This window comes from Populus euphratica, unplaced genomic scaffold, assembly GCF_000495115.2.
Source record: "Populus euphratica unplaced genomic scaffold, PopEup_1.0 scaffold9.1, whole genome shotgun sequence".
In the NCBI taxonomy this organism is placed as follows: Eukaryota; Viridiplantae; Streptophyta; class Magnoliopsida; order Malpighiales; family Salicaceae; genus Populus; species Populus euphratica.
Window position 1 is genome coordinate 1,048,296 of NW_011499857.1, and position 21,996 is coordinate 1,070,291.

At 30.6% G+C, this 21,996-nt stretch overlaps 1 protein-coding gene across 3 annotated transcripts; it reads right to left on the reverse strand.

Moving 5' to 3' along the window:
* Positions 1 to 9,357: 9,357 nt before the first annotated feature.
* NP3 (NPK1-related protein kinase 3) lies at positions 9,358 to 16,000 on the reverse strand. 3 transcript variants are annotated; one of them, XM_011023279.1, is made up of 17 exons: positions 15,520 to 16,000; positions 15,380 to 15,421; positions 15,066 to 15,131; positions 14,873 to 14,983; positions 14,691 to 14,771; positions 14,524 to 14,601; positions 14,357 to 14,439; positions 13,648 to 13,729; positions 13,416 to 13,516; positions 13,188 to 13,227; positions 12,731 to 12,790; positions 12,604 to 12,650; positions 12,294 to 12,522; positions 11,977 to 12,213; positions 10,717 to 11,057; positions 10,545 to 10,612; positions 9,358 to 9,792 (listed from the first exon to the last, which is right to left on the reverse strand). In XM_011023279.1, exons 1-17 carry the CDS (start codon positions 15,808 to 15,810, stop codon positions 9,686 to 9,688), a joined length of 2,064 nt encoding a protein of 687 aa, XP_011021581.1. In that variant the 5' UTR covers positions 15,811 to 16,000; the 3' UTR covers positions 9,358 to 9,685. The 3 variants fall into 3 exon arrangements, with proteins under 3 accessions (XP_011021581.1, XP_011021580.1, XP_011021583.1); XM_011023278.1 differs by having other exon boundaries at positions 10,545 to 10,624; XM_011023281.1 differs by lacking the exon at positions 9,358 to 9,792 and having other exon boundaries at positions 10,534 to 10,624.
* Between the last annotated feature and the right edge of the window lie 5,996 nt (positions 16,001 to 21,996).

Below are 21,996 nucleotides of genomic sequence, written 5' to 3' on the forward strand. Positions count from 1 at the left end.
AAAAAAAGAGAACAAACACCATTTAAATCCTGAACAATATGTTGTTCATAAAAAAAGATTGTTTAACCGTATGTTTGGAGAGTACAGTATCTTTTGTTCAAATTCTATGCATGCATTTTGATGATTATATATTAATATTTATTTTTATTAATGTTGAGACATGCTTCTTCAATGTGTCCTTCGAAGCAATAGCATCGAAGTAATGGAGCGAAGCAATTGCTAGATATTTATATACATATTTTTATAAATAAAACAACAAAGTCAATGTCGCTTTTAATGATTGTGTTCGTACTGTTTTTTTACCCCCTCTAGCTAGATTTTTCTCCGAAGTCCAGACACTAGATCATATAGACATTTTACCAACCAAACCTGGCCTTTGATTTTAATTAATTCTTTTTTTCCAACAACACTTCAGAGTAATGGAAAATTAAGGGACCAAAACAAATCATGTGAAGGCAAAAAAATAGATACCTTAGTATTATCCTCTCACCTAGATGAATACTTGTCAAAAAAATCATTTTTTTTAAGTTTAATATATTAAGTAAAGTTTCAAGATATATAATTTATATTATTTTTTAATATATTTTGTGAAATTTAGACTTAAAATTTATACAAACCAACACTACTTTATGTTTAATTTTATCAAATAAATAATAATAAGATTCAAATTCGTAATCAATTAATCATTTTAACTCTGATACTATATCAAATAATTAATTCAATTCAATAAATTATTATATAAGGTTTTAATAGATAATTTATATTATTTTTTAATATATTTTGTAAAATTTAGACTTAAAATTTATACAAACAAACACTACCTTATATTTAATTTTATCAAATAAATAATAATAATAAGATTCAAATTCGTAATCAATTAATCATTTTAACTCTGATACTATATCAAATAATTAATTCAATTCAATAAATTATTATATAAGGTTTTAATAGATAATTTATATTATTGTCTAATATCCTTAAATTAGTTCCTTATAAGAAAATTAATTCCTAATAAGATGTGTGGATTTCCCTTTTCCTTTATTATCTTTGTTAAAAAAAAAGAATTAATCTTTCGTTGATAATTAATTCAAATGGTTAAGATTTACTGTGTATATATACACCAAGAAAAAAAAAAAAAATGAGGGTATGAGAAAACAAAGTGCTGGAAAAAACACAAAATCGCAAAATGCTCCTTCTAAACTAAGAATTTCATGTCATCACGCAGTTGACATGCAGTTAGAACAGCCGATGCCAGCTAAAACAAAGCGAAGCACATTCATACATAAATAATTAAAAAAAAAAGTTACTTAAATAAAAAATCTGCATAATCACGGATACTTTTCTCCAAGTATATCCGCAAGCTGGCCATCTCATTGATCTTGAAATTATCCATAGGATTAGCCCAGTAAGGCTGCGGCATATGTGAGAAATTAGATAAATTCAACAAACATGTGAAATATTATGGAGGACAAATTGCTAAAAAGTGCCCCATCTCGTTGGCTTTTTTATGGGATTTCTTGGTAGTTAAGGACTTGAAAAGCTTGGCTTTTCTTTTGAGCGTTTTTGCAATTAAAGCCTGCGTTCCACTACCTCAACTCCTTTCCTAAAACAAAATCTTGAAAAGCTTATGGTACGTCATAAAGAAACTTTGTGTCAATGTTTTGGACCTCCTTTTGATTTTTATTTTTATTTTTATTTTCTCTCTATGATTAACACGAGTGGAGATCGAATTCAGATTCGGACGTCGCTAGAACTTTCATGACTGATCAGTCTTAAATGATTTATTGCAAAACCCTAAATATATATAATGTCTCTGCCGGCCTTAATTTTCTCTTAGAAATAGAAATTAATTAAAGGATATTTAAAGAGACTAAAAAAAAAGGGTAATTAATTTGACAAAATTATGCAACTCTTTTTATGTGAGGGCTTACTTTCATATGCTAGTAAATCTTCTTATTCTTACATCCAGTTCTATCAAACAACATTGATGGTGTATATGTTTGGCCTTGTCGAGTAAAAAGCATATATCGTGTCTAATTGATTGATTATAAGAAAAATAGGGGGAAATATTTTTTTTATAATCGGTTTTTATTGACCTGCACGTTTTTTAAGTCAAACTCTTTATTCAACATTCATACTTAATTTACAAATATAACGGGACCAAACAGAGCCTAGGTAGCTGAATCATTTTGCTTTCTTATTTTTAATTTTTTTTGGAAATGTTAATCTACATCAAACATTTAAATTGTAACCATCTTACATAGAGAACCGCATGTACTATTGGCTTGTGTACTAACTTCGTGTTTTTATTTTATTGCACAATGTCCTTGTCATAATCCTAGACAAATATCAAACGTCGGTAGAAGTGGAGAGTGCAGCAGCTATGCACTTTTTTCCCCCTGGAAATGCCAAGGAAAGTGCCTGGTTGAACATTCCAACGTAACTGGTGATTTTTGTTTTTTTTTGGAAGTGTTCAGAAGTTCTGAACCGAGCCCATTTTCGGTATGGGGTGTTTTTGTATGGTTAAACCTTGAAGAATTACCTTAGGGGGGAATAAATAAAGGGGAAAAAGGCATTTAATTAAATTAGGGTTCTTTTAGATCTACCTAAACATGGCGTCACCAACAAAAGGAAAAAACTTGGTAATGAAAAGGCAATCCCTCATCCACCCCAGCCCCACTCTAATACCCTGCCAAGCCTTTTGTCCAGATAAAAACCAGCCCTGACAAAGGACACTACCAAAAAATTGACCGACTCGTTCATCTTTGAATATGGATAACACAGTAGGCCCCCATTAATTCTCAATCATAGAGAGAAATCGGACGTACTACAGGTTATAACACTGTTGTCATATGCCTGTTGCCATGTAAAGAGAAGGAATAATCACAGAAATATACATTTATCATACTCGAAAATATATATAGATCGATGTCCTTCCTGTTACACTTACAATTACAACAAGGGCAGATCTCGATTTTCCATCCCTACCATATTAACAAGATTCTTAACTTCATACTTAAGAAATTGACACCCTTTAATTATTTATCTTATATTTTTCAATTTACTTTTTCTACCTAGCTAAGATTCTATGCTATTCGGAACGTCTATATCTCTTGTGTGTGTGTAGTTACAGAACCGTTACATATATATATATATATTGCATAAAGTGATATAAAAATGTTAATTTACATAGATGAAAGGGCTGAAACTCGATAATTTACATAATTAATGAGGTTTCTCGTAAAATAAAGAGGGGGGAAATATCCACACACGAATCATCATATATGCCAGAGATGATTTTATTTGTTTGATTGATTCCTCGCACGGTGGCCGTCCTCTAGTTGATCCTTTCATTATTAAATGGCCATCCATGTCATCTACTCCAGACACGATTGTCCCTTTCCTGGAATGCATTTATATGGTTGATTGGACGGTAAGAGTCTTGTAGTTGAACGTGCAGCTAGCTAGGCATCTGTGTGTGTGTGTGTGTGTGTGAGAGAGAGAGAGAGAGAGAGAGAGAGGGAGAGGTGCTTCTTGAACATCCAACAGAAGGTTTGCCAAAAGAAGGAACGCTACAGGACGATGACTGTGATGAGCCAATTGAAGTAGTCCAAGAAGCTGGTTTATGAATTACAGCTACGAGAGTTTCCATGTGCTTATCCATTTGATCTCATTTCAATTGGGTGGCAAAGGCGCGCGCCATGACCGAAAGCCTTGGAACGCCTTACTTTATTCTCCGCTTGTTGAATCATGCCTGGAATATATTTATTGGTAGGAACGAGACAGAATTTGCTGTGCTTTTTGGAAATAAAAAAGTGGGGACACCGATATCTTTTTTCATGGACAGAAATGGAAAGTTAAAGATCCCAGGCCATCTCTCTCTTGAGAGAATATTCGGACGGAATCATTAATTTTCTGAAAATAAAAAACAGTGAAAGAGTGTGGCCATCACATTTATTTGCGACTCCTGTAACATGATTTAAGTTGAAGAATTTGTTTGTGATTTCACCGGTCATTAAACTAGAAACTGGTAGCTAAATGCATGCATGCAATCGAATTTAGGTAGCTAGAATTTGATTACTTTGTTTTTGTCTGGAAAATATTGATCAGCTCGGCCCACCTGGATTAATTGAATCCTTGCAATTCAAACGTACGATCTCTCGTGCAGGATAAGTCTCCCTCGTTTTTACTTAGCAAAACATAAAGAATGATCTTCCCATTAAATCCATCTTCTTTTTTAATCACAGGTTAATCCCTCTCACGCTTCACCTCTGCAGCTCCGTTGTTTGCCACCGACAAAGGGTCACCTGCCGTAAGCTAGCCACTTGTTTCCCTTGTTTTTATTTTTTATTATCATTTCTTTTGTTTTTGCTTTTTGACTTCTTTTTACCATAAATCTTCCATCTTGGCTTGTATGTTCTAGATCTGTTTTGTCCTGTAATGATCTTCAATCTAGATCTATTTGTTTGTTGGCTGTCAGATTTCTTGTTGTTTTATCCCTTGCTTCCGAGTATAAAAGTTTTGGAGAATAGAGTACGGATTGTTTTTTTAAAAAAAAATTATTTTTAAAAAAAATTATTTTAATATTGGTATATCAAATCAATAAAAAAATACGAAAAATAATTTAAAACTAAAAAAATTTAAATTTTTTTTTAAAATATAATCTGACCGCAATGCAAACAAGACCTAAAATGCAAACCTCTTGTGCAAAAAATTTAATTTTTTTTTTAAATATAATCTGACCGCAATGCAAGCAAGACCTAAAATGCAAACCTCTTGTACAAATTAATTCCATCAAGCAACCATCTGTGCACACTGCACACCTTAAAAACACTCGCTTGTGGCAAATTCTTTTTTTAAAAAAAACACCCTTCACAAATCTGAGCTGAATTCCTGCTAGCATTGAATTCAATGATCTTTTTGCTCCACTGAGATGGTGTCTTGGGTGGTAGCCTACAAAGACCAACAGAGGAGAAAACAATAAATATTTTTGCGAGAGAAAACTAGAAAAAGGAGAAATATTTTTCCAAATCGAAAATGGACTACAAAGACTAGCTAACTAACAGAGGAGAAAACTAGAAAAAGGGAAGGAGGGTCCCCATAAAATGAATTCGACAAAGGACGGGTGTATTGTTACTTGACTGGATCTTCCTTTCAGATTTGAAAAAAATGAGCGACCAAAACAAGGGAAGGGTGTGCCAATAGCCTCTCCTTTGTAACTATTGTCCATTACGCCAGTCGTTTTCACTTCTTGATGATTTTTCTTCGAAACGTGTGAGGAATCGATTAGGGATAGGAGAATGCTAGCTACTAAATTGTATAATTCAAACCATCATAAATAATATTTAGCAACGAGCATCTTAACAAAATGTTAAAAATTATATTCATATATATATATATATTCCACCAACTTTGCCACGATCGATGTGATCAGTTTAGTCTTTAATCATAGTGGATGTTAAGCTCGATTCCCTCTCTCTTTTAACACTAACATTTAATCACTAATTTATATCATATTGCCATAAAAAAAACCATGATTATTAAAGACAATCGTGGCTGATTAGTATTTCTCTTTTTAATTTTATGTTACTATATATTTCATTAGCGTGTTCTTATGATATTTGCACATATAAAAGTGTTAGTATAGTGGTCAAATTGGCGTTGGGCCTACAAGAAAGCACAAAAACAAAGAAAGAACTGGTACATGTTTTCCCCTTGACATATTCATCTTTTTACATGCATGTAGATTTGTGTCCGATATTTTCACTCTTCCTTTTAATGATTCATGTCGATCTCCCAGAATCCTGGTCTTTCACGTCTAAAGGCTCTCTTTTTTACCCAAAAAAGAGAAAGAAGACATGAACAACTCACCCAACAAAACATCTTTTCAAGCACTTTAGTCTCCTCTCAATCAACCAAAAATGTTTGCTTTTCCTTCAAGGTCATTCTGTTTTCTAAAACTCTGATCAGCACCACCTAATTCTTGCAACAGTAGAGAACACAGGAGAAAAATCTAGTAAATTATGTAACGAAAGGACTTGCCATTGATCACTAACTTTTGACCTCGTCAGCCAATTAATTACATGATGAAACAGGTAGCGGTAGATTACATTGAATTTTAATGGGGAAACGAGAAGAATTTTCACGGATTCTTAATGATTCTTTTGTTGGAAAACGAAGGCAAGGTACAGGTTCAATATCATGTTCTTACATTAGGAAACATGAGGGATTCAAGGGCAGGCGGCCAAAAGCAACAACCACTACACTAACCAGTGACTCAAAACAGCTCCTATATTGGCTTCTTCTATGTATTACGCACGGAAAAAATGTATTTTTCCTTTCGGAACTCATTATCCTTTGACTTCAAGAAACGGAGGACTGCTTTGGCAGTATATATATGTACACCGAAACATGCATATATATTAGCAGTTACAACAGCGTTGGCTTTCTGTGAAAAAAAAAACCCACCGAAATCCGCCCCTTTTCAATAAATTTGATTTAAGTTTCGTCTTTCCATAGTTTCTACTCTTTTTAATCCCAAAGAAAATTGGTAGTGTTTCTCTTCCCAAAACTGCACAGGCGCTTTATTATATATGTTGGCTAAAAAAAGATTAAAAAGAACGCACAGGCTTTATTTTGGAAATTTGACTGATTTCTTAGTTAGCAATATTTTAAGATAATTTTTTTATACATAATTTTCAAGAATTTTAGGTATATTTTTAAGAAATTACTGTATGTTACTTTTAAATTTACACAACTCAAACAAACCCTTAATCTCACGACTCAACTGGCATGAGAAATTGAAAAAACAATTATTTAGTGAGTGTTTAATTTTTTATTACAACTTGGATTTCGTATTAAAAATACGGTGTTTCATGCTCCCATCTACTGGGATTAAGAATTATCACCATAATTTCTCTGATATTATTATTTTCATCAACAAAACTCCCATGGCGTTCCTCATGTATCGTGCGGACAAAATTTCTCGTATAGCAAGGGCTCGGCTCCCACAAATCTCGGCCTAGTTTTCTCAATCCAAATTATGTCTGTCGGCGTCCTCCAATTAATTGCTTGGTCTAAATATTAAGAAGAAGAAAAAATCTTCGTTGCAAGAAAATCGTCGTTTTCTAACTAAAAAACATGTTGCCCAGAAGTCGGTACGAAGAGAATAGGAGACATTGGTGGCTCGGTGGTATTAGTTGCCGTCTAAACAGTGTGGAGCTCCTTTGGCAGCCTTGTGAAACCAATGGATCGTGCAAAGAAGCTCACGGGCCTGCATTGGGAAGAACACACTCATATGAAGAAAAGGACATGCTAGGAAGACCGTATTAGATTCTGGAACGACAAAGACCCTGATGGCATATTTGTAACGCGAAGACAAAAGGAACTCCTAGCTTCGAACTTAGGCAATGGTGAGGGATGGGAACGGAAACAGAGTAATCCAATGATACACCAAAAAAATATCAATTTTTGGGACGAGTTTAATCAAATCTACATGATATTTTATACAATATATAGCTCTAAAAATATTTATATTAAATGTTTTACAAGTTAGATATTTATATACAACATATTAAAACTTAGATATTTCTTAAAATATTTATCTTAACAAACTCTATATAAACAAAGCTATTTTTATAAGATTCATGGATAAAGAGTTTATGTTTATAGACAAACACAAGTATCAACATAAGTTTATTATAAAACTCAAGAAACATTTAAATTTAGAAAATAAAACTTATTTTCTCTGTCATCTATATAAAAATTATACTAACTTAAGCATCAGTGTAATGTTCTTATAATTATTATCAGACTCATCAAGTCTTCTAAGTCTAGCTTTATCAGCTAATAAAAAATATCCTTAATTTTTCTTCTTATGATTTTTCTCATTTTTATCAATGGCATTGTACGTGGAAACTACACAAAAACTCATTTTTTTTTTTTTCATATAAATGCTTTTCATGGATGATGAAAACAACATCCCATGTGGCTACACCAATATTTACACCGAAGATGACGCTCACGACAATGCCCACAATTATATTTATAGCTATGTCTATGACTATACTCCATGATTGTGCCCATAAACAATTTTTATAGCGGCTTAGCGTAAAAATAGTGTTATTGTCCATTGTAAGAATTTTCTTCTCTTTTTTGCTAGGCCAAGTCTTCCAAACATATCTATTTATAAGATCTGGGGTTCTGTTGATACATAAAAAAATGACAGTAATATTAATTCTTAAGCCGAGTTCAATTGAACTTACATGGTGTTTTATACAATATACATATAACCATAAATATCTAGGATTTTTATAAAATATTCATGGATATGTGTACATATCTTATAACATAGATATTTATGAAATATTTATATAAAATACATTAAAATTTAAATATTTTTTTAAATATTTATCTTAAAAAAATCTATACAAACAAAGCTTATCTTTATAGAGCTCAAGGGTCAAGAACTCATCTCTTCAGACTCCAGATGTTTAAACAAATACAAAACTAATATAAAACTTAGACAAATGTTAATGAACATTTAAGTCTAAAGAATATAATTTATTCTCTTCATAAAGATTATAATAACTTAAGCATTATAATATATTTTTTTTAGGTAAATATACTCATCAAGTCTTTTAGATTCAATTTTATCAACTCATGAAAAACACCTCAATCTTTTTTCATGATGATTTTTCCAGCCTTATCATAATTGAATTAAGCTTGGCAAAAAAAAAAATGGAAATTCGAAACGGCTTATACGTGGTTAACCTTGTTCTAGTGAATACAAAGGAATGTTTGCTAAAATTCAATTTTAGTTAACCAAAACATGCACGAACAATTCTACTACCTGAGCATAGCATATCAGTCATGGAAATATGATCAAAGATCGATATATCAGTCAAATTATTTCTTTTTTTTTTAAATCAACACAAGAGCAATAAACGTTAATCATTTGATTTTGTTATTTAAATTTTATATGAGAGAAAATCAGTAATAAAACAACTTGCAAGCGTTGCGCTCTCGAGGCATGCCGAAACTCACTCAACATATACCATCCTGAAAAACATGGGGAAAGGATGGCCGGCCCACCAGTTCATCATTTCATGAGTTGTCTAAGTGAATGATCATAACCATATGCTTTGTGTTAAATCATAGCTGCATGTAGCGGATGCAACCAGCCTGCTCTCTTATCTTTTTCTTTATAAGCAAAACCAAATATTAGAATTTTATTTTAAAGCCATTTCCTTCAAATTGGAGGTTCCTATGCTGCATTGCAAGCATTAGAAAAAAGAAAGAAAAGGGATTCCACGAGCCATCAATGTGCTGCATTGCCAGCATGTGATCCTTAACATGTCCATCAAACATTACTTCCATGTTTTCAACACAAACTCAAAAAATACTTCATTCTCTATGCTTTGAATCCCGCAACAACTTACATCAACTTAGCTCACCTAAACGAGGTAGAGATAAGGCATACAAGGATACTGCTTATATCAATTTGTTTTGGCTGAACCACAAGGATGTAATACAATGGTTGGAAGGTTGTCTGTGGCAAGTGCCGCTTGTATATTATCAGACACCATTTCACCAGATATATAACTAGATACAGTAAAACTCCAAATGGAAAAGCATGTTTCTTTTCCATCAGGCAATAAGACAAATGCAAGTGATGTACATTCATTTATTTGCCACCAAATGCAAATCGTAACCGCTCTCTCTGTCGACTTAGGATCGCATCCTTTGGAGAAGATGATGTCTTCCCTCCCACACCTGCCTGGCGCATTATCTCTGCAATAGGCACTCAAAAATGTCATACCACACTGAAAGAGCTCAATAGAATGTATCGGTGGTGAATCTAAAAAATTTATGAGTTAAGAAGCTGAACAGCAAGGCTCCATTCTCCAACTTGTGTATATGTGCAGTGTCTCCTTGCTTGTAAATTGTTCTAAAATTTTATTTTGCATTGTTTTACCGCATTGGGTTTCCAACTGATCCAGTGCAAAAGAAAATCTGTTTGCAAGAATATTAACGTATTTTGTCAACATATCTAAACTAGGTCTGTCTTTGTCCAACAAAAGAGATCAATCATTATACAAGTTACATGATGGCAACAACAGGGATGGCGGAGCCTAGAAACCCATCCACCCATCAAGGATTCAGTCAGGTGATGCTAATTTCATCAAAAACACACCCCCAGCCATTTTGAGTTCAACAACCAAACGTGTCCTCGTATTATACAGGATGTCATTCACTTGCTCATTCTGCAACCCTGATACCAGCTTCACGTATTTTTCATCAACTAAGGGTAATATTAGTCCAGGACTCAAGAAAGAGTTGATGGATTTTCCTAAAATAGCATTTCTTATCTCAAGTCTCAACACAACGTGACACTTTGAGAATGAGATGAGGTTCTAATAGTAAGACTTCAGCTAAAGAAGAAGGCCTTAAAATTTACCACAATGGTGATTCAAAGGACCAATCCCAGCAACAGAAAATCATGGAAATTTAGTTTTAAATCAAGAGATTAAATTAAAACTTGCCTCGTTTTCTTTCAAGCTCTTGATAAAGCTCTTCTTCCCATTTTCTTTGCCTCTCAGAGAAGCTTGCACTGCAAGTCAAACTAATGTCATTCTCAGGTAACATAATGTCAGGTGTGATTCTTTTCATTAGCAGAACTAAACTAAAGCAAGCATCAAATAATGGCAAACAAACCTAGAAGTAAGTGTTTCCCGCTGGCCATTATGAAGAAACTCTTTCCACTCACTAAGCTGAGGTGGGTGAATTTCCTGCAAAGCTCGATTGTGGATGCTACTCTCGTTTGCTACATGTTTAGTATGACAACTAGGACTCACAATGTTGGGAGCATCAACAACTGCAGAGAGTCTTCTGCTAGGGAAACATTTGGGTGACCTGCTTTTAGGAGGTAAACTCAGTAAATGTGCAGGATTTTCACTGTTTTCTGTCCCAACTGCAGTTGGAGCACCCAAGGTATTCAGAGTGCTGTTGTAGAACTCTTCGTATAGAGGTGTCTGCAGCTTCTTCAAATCAATAGCCTAGTGAAGTTTCAAGGAACAAGTATTAACAATTTCATCGTACTAGTGAATAGCGTTGTCAAAGATGGGGAAGGCATAAGGAGCGCTGAATTTTTTGTCACATTGCATGTTTGACAATTTAAAAGCCATTCAACTATTTATTCCGGAAATATTCTTCTGTTCATTAGGTTCTGCAAGGAACTGTGAAGAAAGGAATGGCAAGAAAATCCGGAAGAATAAAAAGAACTTCATTTGCACAAGTCTTTAGAATGATGAAAATGGGAAACAAGAATTTTGAAAGAAAATGCAGAAAAAGAGGAATGCTGTAAGAGCAGGAATAACTAACAATATTATGCTACTCATAGGCACACGTGATCTTTTTTTCCTCAAAGAGAGGGGGGATCATTAGCCCGTAAAATTAGAAATAATAACAATGATGATGACCGTTACTTTACTTTGGACTGGCATTAAAATGCCAAAAGTACCCTTTAAATGGTTAGAGCATGCTGAGAAATGGTCACTGACAATTCCATGGAAAGAACTGAAAAGTAATGTGATGACAAAACCGTCCTACTTATTGAACTGTAAGATTGAGTAAGGTAATGTGGTAACATGCCAAACTTGATCTCATAAACAATATAGGTATCAAATCAAGGATCATTTTCGTAAATTAATGGCAATGACTGAAATTCAATCAGATGCCTACCCCAAACACCTCATCTCTGACCAGGCAAGCATCTCATTAAAGTTGCTTCTCCTTGAAAGAATGAAGGTGGCATTGCATTGCCTTAGCACCAAGGCGAGTGCCTAGCTCACTCTTGGACTATGATGTATCACTCATTTTCAATGTTCATGAATTTTCAAATAATCCACTACAAGAATATAGCTTGACAACCGCATCATTTACTCGCAAAATAGGTCTGAATGAACAGAAATGTACCTTCTCATCCAAAAACGCTCTAATTTTTGACTCAGTAACTTCATCATCATCCTCAGGCATCACTGGCCCACATGGAAATGTGAAGTCATTCTGTCCCTTACCAGATGCTTCATGGCTATCAATAACTTCATGGATTGACTGACTGCAATATAAGTTAATTCCACTTCTCCTAAACAATGGATCTTCATCAAACTTGCATGGCCAGTCTTCCATTGGTTCACACATAGGGTTGAAACTCTGATTTAAAGAAACAATTATTTTATTAAAGATAATGCAAGCTCCTGATACACATGGCCAGACATAGAAGTGTTCATCACCTTATTTAAATCAGAAGATGCTAAGGTACATTTGAACCTAGTTGATGCTCCAACCACAAAATCATCTTTATCATCTATCAGACACATATCATCATCACAATTGGCCGCACCCCAGTAGGATCTTGATATTGATAATTTATCAGGATATACGATTGAGGACTTCACACTACCCATTTCACAAACATCCTTCAACCCAGCACAAGATGACCTTCTAATCACAGAGTTCATGCTGCACCATCAGTACACCTTCAAGAGTCAATTATAGCAAACAAACAAAACTGCAAAAACCACAAAGTTTAAAAAAGCTTACGAGCTCTTGAGATTCATCCCAGTAGCTGCTATCAGATTTCCAGATTCCTGGACACAGGAAAATACTAATTGACAAATTTACTTTCACAGATTACAGTAATCAAACCAGCATATCTTACTATACTTACTCTAACAGAATTGCGGAATACTGGATGAGGTTCCTGATATTCCCCAGTGACAAATGGATGCTGCACATATTTAGACAAAGAATTGATATGTGAAAATCTATCTCGTGTTTAATTCTCTATAATTAATTAATTAATCAATCCATGATAGTTTGAATAAATTCTTTCCAGGTGATAGGAACCGTCATGAATTAAGAATTAATAACAGATATTAGTATCCAAAATTTAATATCCTATATTCTATCATCATCTCCACTCCACTGCAAATTTTTCATCCCACTAACCCAATTATCCATTTTCCAGTTCATTCACTACTTTATCCAGTATACAATTTGAAGAAAAAAAATTCAATTCCATTTATATCTGCCAAGCATATATATTTACAAGTGCATATTTGTGTTGTGTTATCACAATTAGTTCATAATTTTTAAGACAAAAACAATCTATGTATCAAAATCACCTGCAATAACTCAGATGCAGCAGGCCTTAAGTTTGGTACCCTGCCACCACATTTACACATAAGAGTTTAGTACAGACATGCACCTAACATAATTCATAGAAATAATGTTTCAGGATTCTTCTATGATGAATACAAAGTCACATCTGCCTAAAAATCTTGGTTCATTTAAAAAGAAAAAAGATTATGGGAGCAGATGAAAGACTTGAGATAAATAAAAGTCAAACATACTCCTGCAGACATTCCAACAAGAAATCCTTTGCCTCGATAGATAGATGTTCAGGAATGGGAGGATGTGATTTAGTTGTCCCGATGTGGAAGAGAGCAGCAACCTGAAAGCAAAACTTATTTTTAGACTGCAAGCTAATCAAGAAACACTATACACCATCCAGTATACCGTTAAATTTTCTTACACATAAATCGAATTGATAAAAGAAATCAGCCAATGGCATCAAATCTGTACCTCCTGATACTGTTGGCTCCATGGAGGTTTCCCTGTGGCCATCTCAATCACAGTACAGCCAACGCTCCATATATCAGCAGAACTAAGAAATTGAATGTCAAAGGCAGTGATGTCCAAAAAAGAAAGATTAGGAATAGCAAACAAATGTAATTCTCTACTTTAGGAATAAGTAATAATACACTGCATGAGAGCGTAGCATACATATTTAAATTTCCTCTTTTGAAACTTCTGACATTTTTAAACTTTTTAAAACTGCAATTAAAACTTCAGTACCCTTGTCTTACGCAATACTGACTAATCCACAAGTTATAATATCATTATCTCCATGTGTTTTAAATGTCATAAATTGTTTCATCATTTTAGAATTTGAATCATGTTTCTTGACATCCTTGCGTTTTAAATGAGCTGTACATATTTTTAACACCATACATCATAAAGATTCTGTGATATAAGATCCTGTTGAGCTTGTAGCTGATGAAGGAAACCATGTGATCAACCATGTCATAAATTGTATATTTTTTTCAGTTTTCAACGTGGTTAATGTGAGGGGATTTGAACATATGATCTTCTTTAGTAGAAAGGTAGGGCTACCAATTAGGCTATGCCTTAGCCATGTCGTCAAAATTATAGATATCTACATATTTATACTCTAATGGCAAGACAAATTATAGGCAAATATGATGAGAATAAATTGAAACGTTGTTCTTACAAGCTATGCCCAGTCTGGAGAATGACCTCAGGAGCCATCCAATATGGAGTGCCTTTCATTGACTTGGCACCATTTATAGTAGCCTGCAATCAAAACGGCAATTTAGCAAAAGTGCCCATGGAAACTCAACCAAAAAAATTATCTTAATATAGTAATGTGAATAATACCAGTTCAACTACTTTCTTGGATGCTCCAAAATCAGCAAGTTTAATGCAACCCTTGTTATCAACAAGAATATTTGCCCCCTGAAATGAAGCATGATCAATGTCAGATTTTGGAGAATGAGAGAGGAACTCTCTGAATCCAATCTCTTCAACAAACGACACCACAATACCTTGATGTCCCTATGCATAATACCATTCTTGTGAAGGTATTCCAATCCCAACAACAGCTGTTTCGTATACATTCTTATAACCTGCATAGAAAATGATTTTAAGAAGTGATTTTAAGAAGTGCCACCGTCAGCATTTCGAATACCATCTACATTCTAATATTTCAAAACAAAAAATCACTTACCGACTCAGGGAAAGACCCAAATTTCCCTAATAGCGATGATATGGATCCACCGGGTACAAATTCCAATAAAATATTCAACGAATCATCCTCTCTAGCAGTTCCCAGATATCTCTAAAAAACATGGAAATAACGACAATAAGCAAATAACCAACCAAACACACCAAAAAGAAAGAGAGTTGGATATCATACTCACAACAATATTTGGATGCGAAAGATTCTTGAGAAGCTTAACTTCCTCCTCGAGCTCTCTGATGTGTGCCTATTTTCAAATTTGAAGTAAAAACTTCCTCGATTAACCATGAGAGCACTTGATCAAGAATAATTTTACTTGAAATAACTAAAAGCTAGAGCTTCAGTTAGCTTTCCTACTTTTTTGAGAAAAAAATAAGGACTTTTGTACTCATAACCATTGTAATTACCCAAAAAAATTAACCAGCAAAAATTACCAAAACAAGCCAAAAGAAACTAATTTTACACGTCAAACTAAGATTCAAATTCAGCCTTTACCTGCGTTTTCTCCTTGGAAACACTACTGGCTGCAATCAAAACCTGCAAAAATATAATCAATAAACAATAAATACTAAACCAAATTATTAAAAAAAACTTAGTAAAAAGAAAAGAAAAAAAAAACAGATGAGTTTATTAACCTGTTTAACAGCGAGAAGTTCTCCAGAATCAAGATTCATCCCCATATAAACCCTACCAAAAGCGCCGCACCCAATCAACTCGCCCTTTCTCCACCGGATCGGCGGCGCATTGTCTTTTTTAGATGGCGGAGGCAAGGGCGGTATTAAAGGCTTGGAGAAGAGGCCGATTCGCGATTTGCGAATGCTTGTGCCGATTTTATCAACAAAACCACTGAACCCTCCATCTTCTCCTCCTCCTGACGTCGATTTAAACACTAAGGATCGACGAACCGATCCAAAAATGTCTTGCATTTCGTGGATCTTCAATTTCTAGGGTTTTTGATTTGTTGGTGATGTGAAGACACCAGTGTTTTAGTTTGTGCTTGAGAGCATGCGAGAGAGAGAGAGAGAGAGAGCCGTTAGAGGCGCATGAGGTGGTTCATTTTTTTTGGGAAGAAAATTTGAAGGGAGGGAAAGGCAGGGTGAGTAAGGGATATCTATTTTCAAAAAATAGTGAATAAACAAATGAAGGGAAGGTATATTAAATGATTGGTTATATTCTTGCATGGGCCTTGGTGGTTTGTACTTGATTTATTTGGGTCGGTCCACACCCTCCTTTTTTATTAAGTTTTTGCGTTTAACTTTGTGTCTAGATTTAGACCATGTTTATTTTTTGAAAAATTATTTTTGAAAAATTATTTTTTAAAATTTTTTATATTTATTTATTATTAAAAAAATTGGTTAATAGAAAATATTTTTCGGTCAACGAAAAATATTTTTCAGTCAACGGAAAACACTTTCTGGTCAATAAAAAATATTTTTCAGTCAAATAAAAATTTAACCTAGTTTTCAAGAAAATGTTTTCCTTTTTAACTGTATTTATTTTCCAGAAAGTTGTTTCCAAAAAAATATTTTTTAAACTTTCTTGTGTTTGTTTGCTGTTAGGAAAGTTGGTAAATAGAAAACATTTTCCGGTCAAAAAAAAATTTGACTTGGTTTTTAGGAAAGTATTTTCCTGAAAAATTTGGAGAAAAACACTTTCCGGAAGTTGTAAAAAATTTAAAAATGTCATTATTTGCTGATTATATCAAATTTTATCCTCGAACTTTTGATTACTATATATATTTTATTTTGAATATTTATTTTTCAATTTCATTTCTTAAAATTTAATTTTTATATTAACTTTGGTCATTATTTTTATAATTGTTATTTGCTTTTCTCCTATTATTTTTTTATTAAAAATTTTTATTTATCAAATTTGGTCCTCATTCTTTTGATTGTTACTTATTTTATTTGAAATACTTTATGAAATATTAATTATTATTATTTTAATTTCTTCATTTTTTTTTAGGTTTGATCTTTATTATTTTGATTATTATTTATTTTATTTGAGATAATTTATGAAATTATTTTTTTTTCAATTTCATTATTATTCAATTTTTTAATTTGTAAGATTTGTTCCTCATTATTTTAATAAATTTGAGAAAAATAAAATATTAATAAATTATTTTCCGGTTCATTTTCCATAACATAATCAAACACTGGAAAGTGTTTTCCAGTTTATTTCCATAACACTACCAAATATCGAAAAATAATTTACTTTTCAGGAATTCATTTTCCCTGGAATTTACTTTTCAGGAATTTATTTTTTCTATAATTTACTTTTTAAAATGAAACAACTTTCCTGCAAACAAACAGAGCCTAACTTAATTGTTTTTTTATTTTATTTATTTTCAGTCTTTTAAGTTTCCTATCCATGTTATTATTTAGATATTACAGGTCTTAATTCATAACTCAGCCTTCTACTGTGAGTTTCAAAATCAAGCTAATCATATGATTATGTCTGTTGAAGTTGTTGAATCTATATTTTTTTTGAAAAAAATTAATTATATTTGTTATTACTTTAATATATTTAATATATTGATATTAAAAATATTTTTTTTATAAAAACTTATTTTAATTTATTTTTAAACAAAAAATATTTTTAAAAAATAACTATTATTAATCAAAACCTAAACATATGTTGCAAGCATAAGTTATGTAGGACAGTTACAATATGAAATTGCATGGAAAAAAAAAAACAACAAACTTGATGAGCAAAAAAAATTGTAAATGTGAACTCTAGACAGGTGATGCAAGCAGAAGCTGTGTAGAACATGGAAAAAAAAAACATAGAAGATTTAATGAGCAAAAATAATTATACTCCTAAAATCACAATTTTATTATTTAAAAAATAAAGTATATTCAAAAAATTTATAAAAACTTTAAATAGGTCATGAAACCTGCATTTACTAGAAAATAGTTAAGAATCTAATAAATAAATAAATAAATAAAAAGTCTGAATTAAAATATAAAATAATAAGAAAATAATAAAAATTATCACATCAAAATCATTAGTGCACAGAATGCAATTCTAAAAAATCCAACAGTCCGTGCAACACAATGGTTACTTTATAAATATTACATTTGGAATAGAAATTTTAAATTGATTTAGTGTTCAAATTTCTCATTATTATAATTATGAGGAGTTAATAAATCCCCGCCAGATATTTTTACTTACATAAACTTATCTTGTTAATTCATAAAAATATTTATTAAATCATTTATATAATTTATTAATGTGAGATTCTCATCTAATAATATTATATCATTACTTTGATATTTAGAACCGCATATATCTATAACACGACTGTTTAAATTAAAAATCCAATATCTACTTTTGCTCTCGCTCTCGCTCTCGTAAATACATCAAGTATAGATGAGAAAAAGGAAGGATAAAATAAAAAAATAAAAAATAATAATCATTATCTTTTGATAGTACCAATCTATCATGCCCATTGTGCTTTACCTTATGTTAAAAATTAGTCTTAAAAAAAAATTGTGATGATAAAAAATTTAAAATTTGTATAATAAATTTTAAATTTGAATTAAAACATATATTTTCTAGAATTTAAAATAATTATAATTTTACTCGCTAATCTATACCATAAAATATGCTTTTTAAAAATAAAGTTTCTTCTAATCTTAAAAAAAAAAAAAAACTACACGGCAGCTTTGTTGATATTAATATTAAAAAAACATAAACCAAAAAGAGACCGTGAAGATGTACACGCAAAACGAATGCAATGTGGAACCACACAGTATCTTCTTTTTTCATTGAATTCTAAACGTGGCCTTAATTGCGATTGGTGACGTGGCTGAAGGGGCTATATGACATCGTGGTGGGCTAAATTAGGTAAAATGCTATTTGGAAACTTGGTTTAATTTGTATTTTTAAAAAATTTAAATTTTTTTTTTTATTTTTTTTAAATTTAACATGGTTTATACATTTTTGATTATTTTAATATGCTAATATTAAAAATAATTTTTTAAAAATAAAAAAATATCATTAATATGCATTCCAGCATGAAAAATTATTTAAAAAATAACCACTACCACACAATCAAATACACTCTTACTTTATGAAAACAGAGAACCCATTCCTTTGATCGTATTTAGGACCCTCAATTAAATTTTTTAGTAAATTAACTCGAATAAACCCAGCTTCATTTCTTGCTAGAGCAACCCGTGAAATCCGTAAGAATTATTATAACTTTTTTTTTCAGATTTGATAAAATAATAAAATATATATGTTAAAAAATAATATAGGTAATATTTATCATATTAAAATAGATTTTTAACATGATATCAAAATTTTATTAAAAATTTAAATTTCATTATTTTTATTTATTTAAAAAAATAAATACATGGTATATAATAAACTTATGCAAGTTTTAAATTTACAGAGTTTTGACTCAAAAAATATGTTAAAAATAATATAAATTATATATTAAGATTTTATTTAATTTCTTAAAAAAATATTTTTTTATGGAATATTGATAATTTAATAGAGTAATTCGTATAAAATCCAAATATGAAATATTTGTTTGTGAATCATGTGATGCATTTATGTTGCAATTGCAAAATCAATATATTTCAAAAAACAAAATCGGTAAATTTGTTATTTATCATGGACCCACCAATTTAAGAGGAATGAGATCGATATGAAAAAAAGGGAAGACGAAAAGGAGAGGAAAAGTGAAATCACTTTTGATAGTTAACAGTAGATTCTTTGCATGCATATTATGGCGCAGGTAATATCATTTTTTTTTCTAATATTAAAAAAGAAATTACAAAGACATCAGGAATTAAAAAGATTGATGCATATTAAATGAAACGTTTTTAAACATATTAAGAATATAATAAACGATATTTAAAAAAAAATATTAAGACATCTCAACCCAAATTAACAATAATTAACTCATAAAATTTATAACCGAAAACACCTTCATGGAATCTGATTTGAAACAGCTTAATTCTAAGCAAACAATTATGGAAGACAGAGATAAAAAAAACATTTAATTAGAAAGAAAATAAAGATCCAAAACAAAGCTGCATCAAAGTAAACAAAAACATCACAAAGTGAGAATACTATGTTTATATATAAGTAATTAATTTATATAATTCGAAGCCATTTTTTTTAAATCTAAATTTAACAAATAAAAACAAATAACAATACTTGAGATAATCTAAATTATTTTTTAAATTATTGAAAATTTCAATAAAAAATGAGTAAAAAGGATAAATGTAACCCAATCTCAGTACATTAAATAGAAAACAATTCAATTTTTATATTATCGAACAATAAAAACATATTATTTTTTAATATTATTAAATAGAAAATATTTTAAGTAGAAGCATAATTGCCGGGAATTAAACTTTATAATTAATTTTAATTTATTTTTTATATAATTACAATGATTCCAAAAAATATCATGATATTGGATTGATACTTGATTTTTCATGCTTTGATATTTATCATGTATTTAAATAAAAATAATATTAAAAAATATAGAATTACAGAACTTAATAGAGTTTATAACCTCTATAGCATGTTTGGCATGTTAATGGGTTGATTTAACATGTTATAATTTTAATATTTTAAAAAAATATTTTATTTTTTTAAATCAAATTATATTTTTTTAAATTGTTTAAGTTTTATTTAATTAATCAAGATATATTAAAAAATCATTATATAATTTAATTTGAAATTTAACCCAGCTAAATAGCATAGGTTGGAGATGTTAGGTTTGATTTACCGAATTTAACGATACTCTAGAAAAAACTTCCCTCGACTAAGGCGTTAATTTTTTGCATGCAGTAAAATTTTAGTCCTGCTATGGCGTAAAGTGAGAAATTATAGAGGAGGGGGCACTGTTAGATTATTGGTAGCTACACAAAATTTATGGATTCGTTGGGCGAGGCCCGGGCCGGTTTTAAACAGCCGTTGTTTTTTTTTTTTTTTTTTGCCTTTTTCTCCTCAAAGAAAGAAGTCGCACCCGTTTCCGATTCTCAAGAAGATAGGATTACGAAAGCACAACGCTTGCGAAAGTGAACCTCAGCTTTTCGGTGTCGATGTTTTGCCTTCACAGATTATTTGGAAATGTAATTATAATTATATATTTTTTAAAAAATTATAATAAAATATATTAAAATAATATTTTTTTATTTTATAAAAATTATTTTTAATATTAACACATTAAAATAATTTAAAATATATAAAAAAAATAATTTTTTACAAAAAATAATTTTTTACAAAAAAATTATTTTTAAAAAATGAGGGTTGCATCGTTTCCCAAGCATTTTTTCAATTTATTATAGTTCAATTATGATTTTAAAAATTTTTGAAAGTGTTTTTTAGTTTTGATTTATATTTTTTTAATATTTTTAAATTAATACAATAATATTAAAAATAAATTTTAAAAAATAAAAAAATATTACTTTAATATCTTAAAAAAACACTTTAAAAAATAAACTTTAAACCATACAAAGTTTCTCTCCTAGACACTTTACCCTCACAACACCACCACATCCATCCTTTTAAATTCAGGATAAATAGACTAATTAGCACACAATTTTTTTATTTTTTAAAAATAACAAATTAATATAGAAATAAAAAGTTTAGGTGAAATGATATTATTTGACAATATCATGTTTTAAAATTGTGATATTTAATAAATATTATGTTTTTGAATTCAACATGATCAAACCATATTATCTCTAGCTCAACCACTTAACCGGTTTATAATAATCAATGAAATTAATTAATTATTCTAAAAATAATAAGAAAAATCTCAAAACCGTCAGAATTAAGATACCTTAAAGAGATTTTTTATTTTTAAAGATTTGATAGTTCTTGTAGTAACATAGTGACTATTACAGATAAAATGATAACAAAAAATTAATGTAAATAATATAAGCATGATTTAATAATCGGATTAAAAATTATAATTTTTTTAAGTTGTTATTTTGATATGATGTGACTAAATCTTTTCTTGAATTTATAATTATTTTGTTAATTATAAATATATTTGTTAAACCATTGTTTATAAAATACAATATTTATTAAATATTGTTATTATAAAATGTAATAATTAATATGTTGTACTTAGAAATGAT

Bases quoted from the DNA above. Each gene is read 5' to 3' on its own strand.
- NP3 (XM_011023278.1), bottom strand. From the start codon at position 15,810: ATGCAAGACATTTTTGGATCGGTTCGTCGATCCTTAGTGTTTAAATCG. The intron at 14,440-14,523 runs GTATTATTCACA...TTTTGATTGCAG, and splicing joins CCAAGAAAGTAGTTGAACTG to GCTACTATAAATGGTGCCAA. The intron at 12,791-13,187 runs GTGATTTTGATA...AAATATGTGCAG, and splicing joins CTGCATCTGAGTTATTGCAG to CATCCATTTGTCACTGGGGA.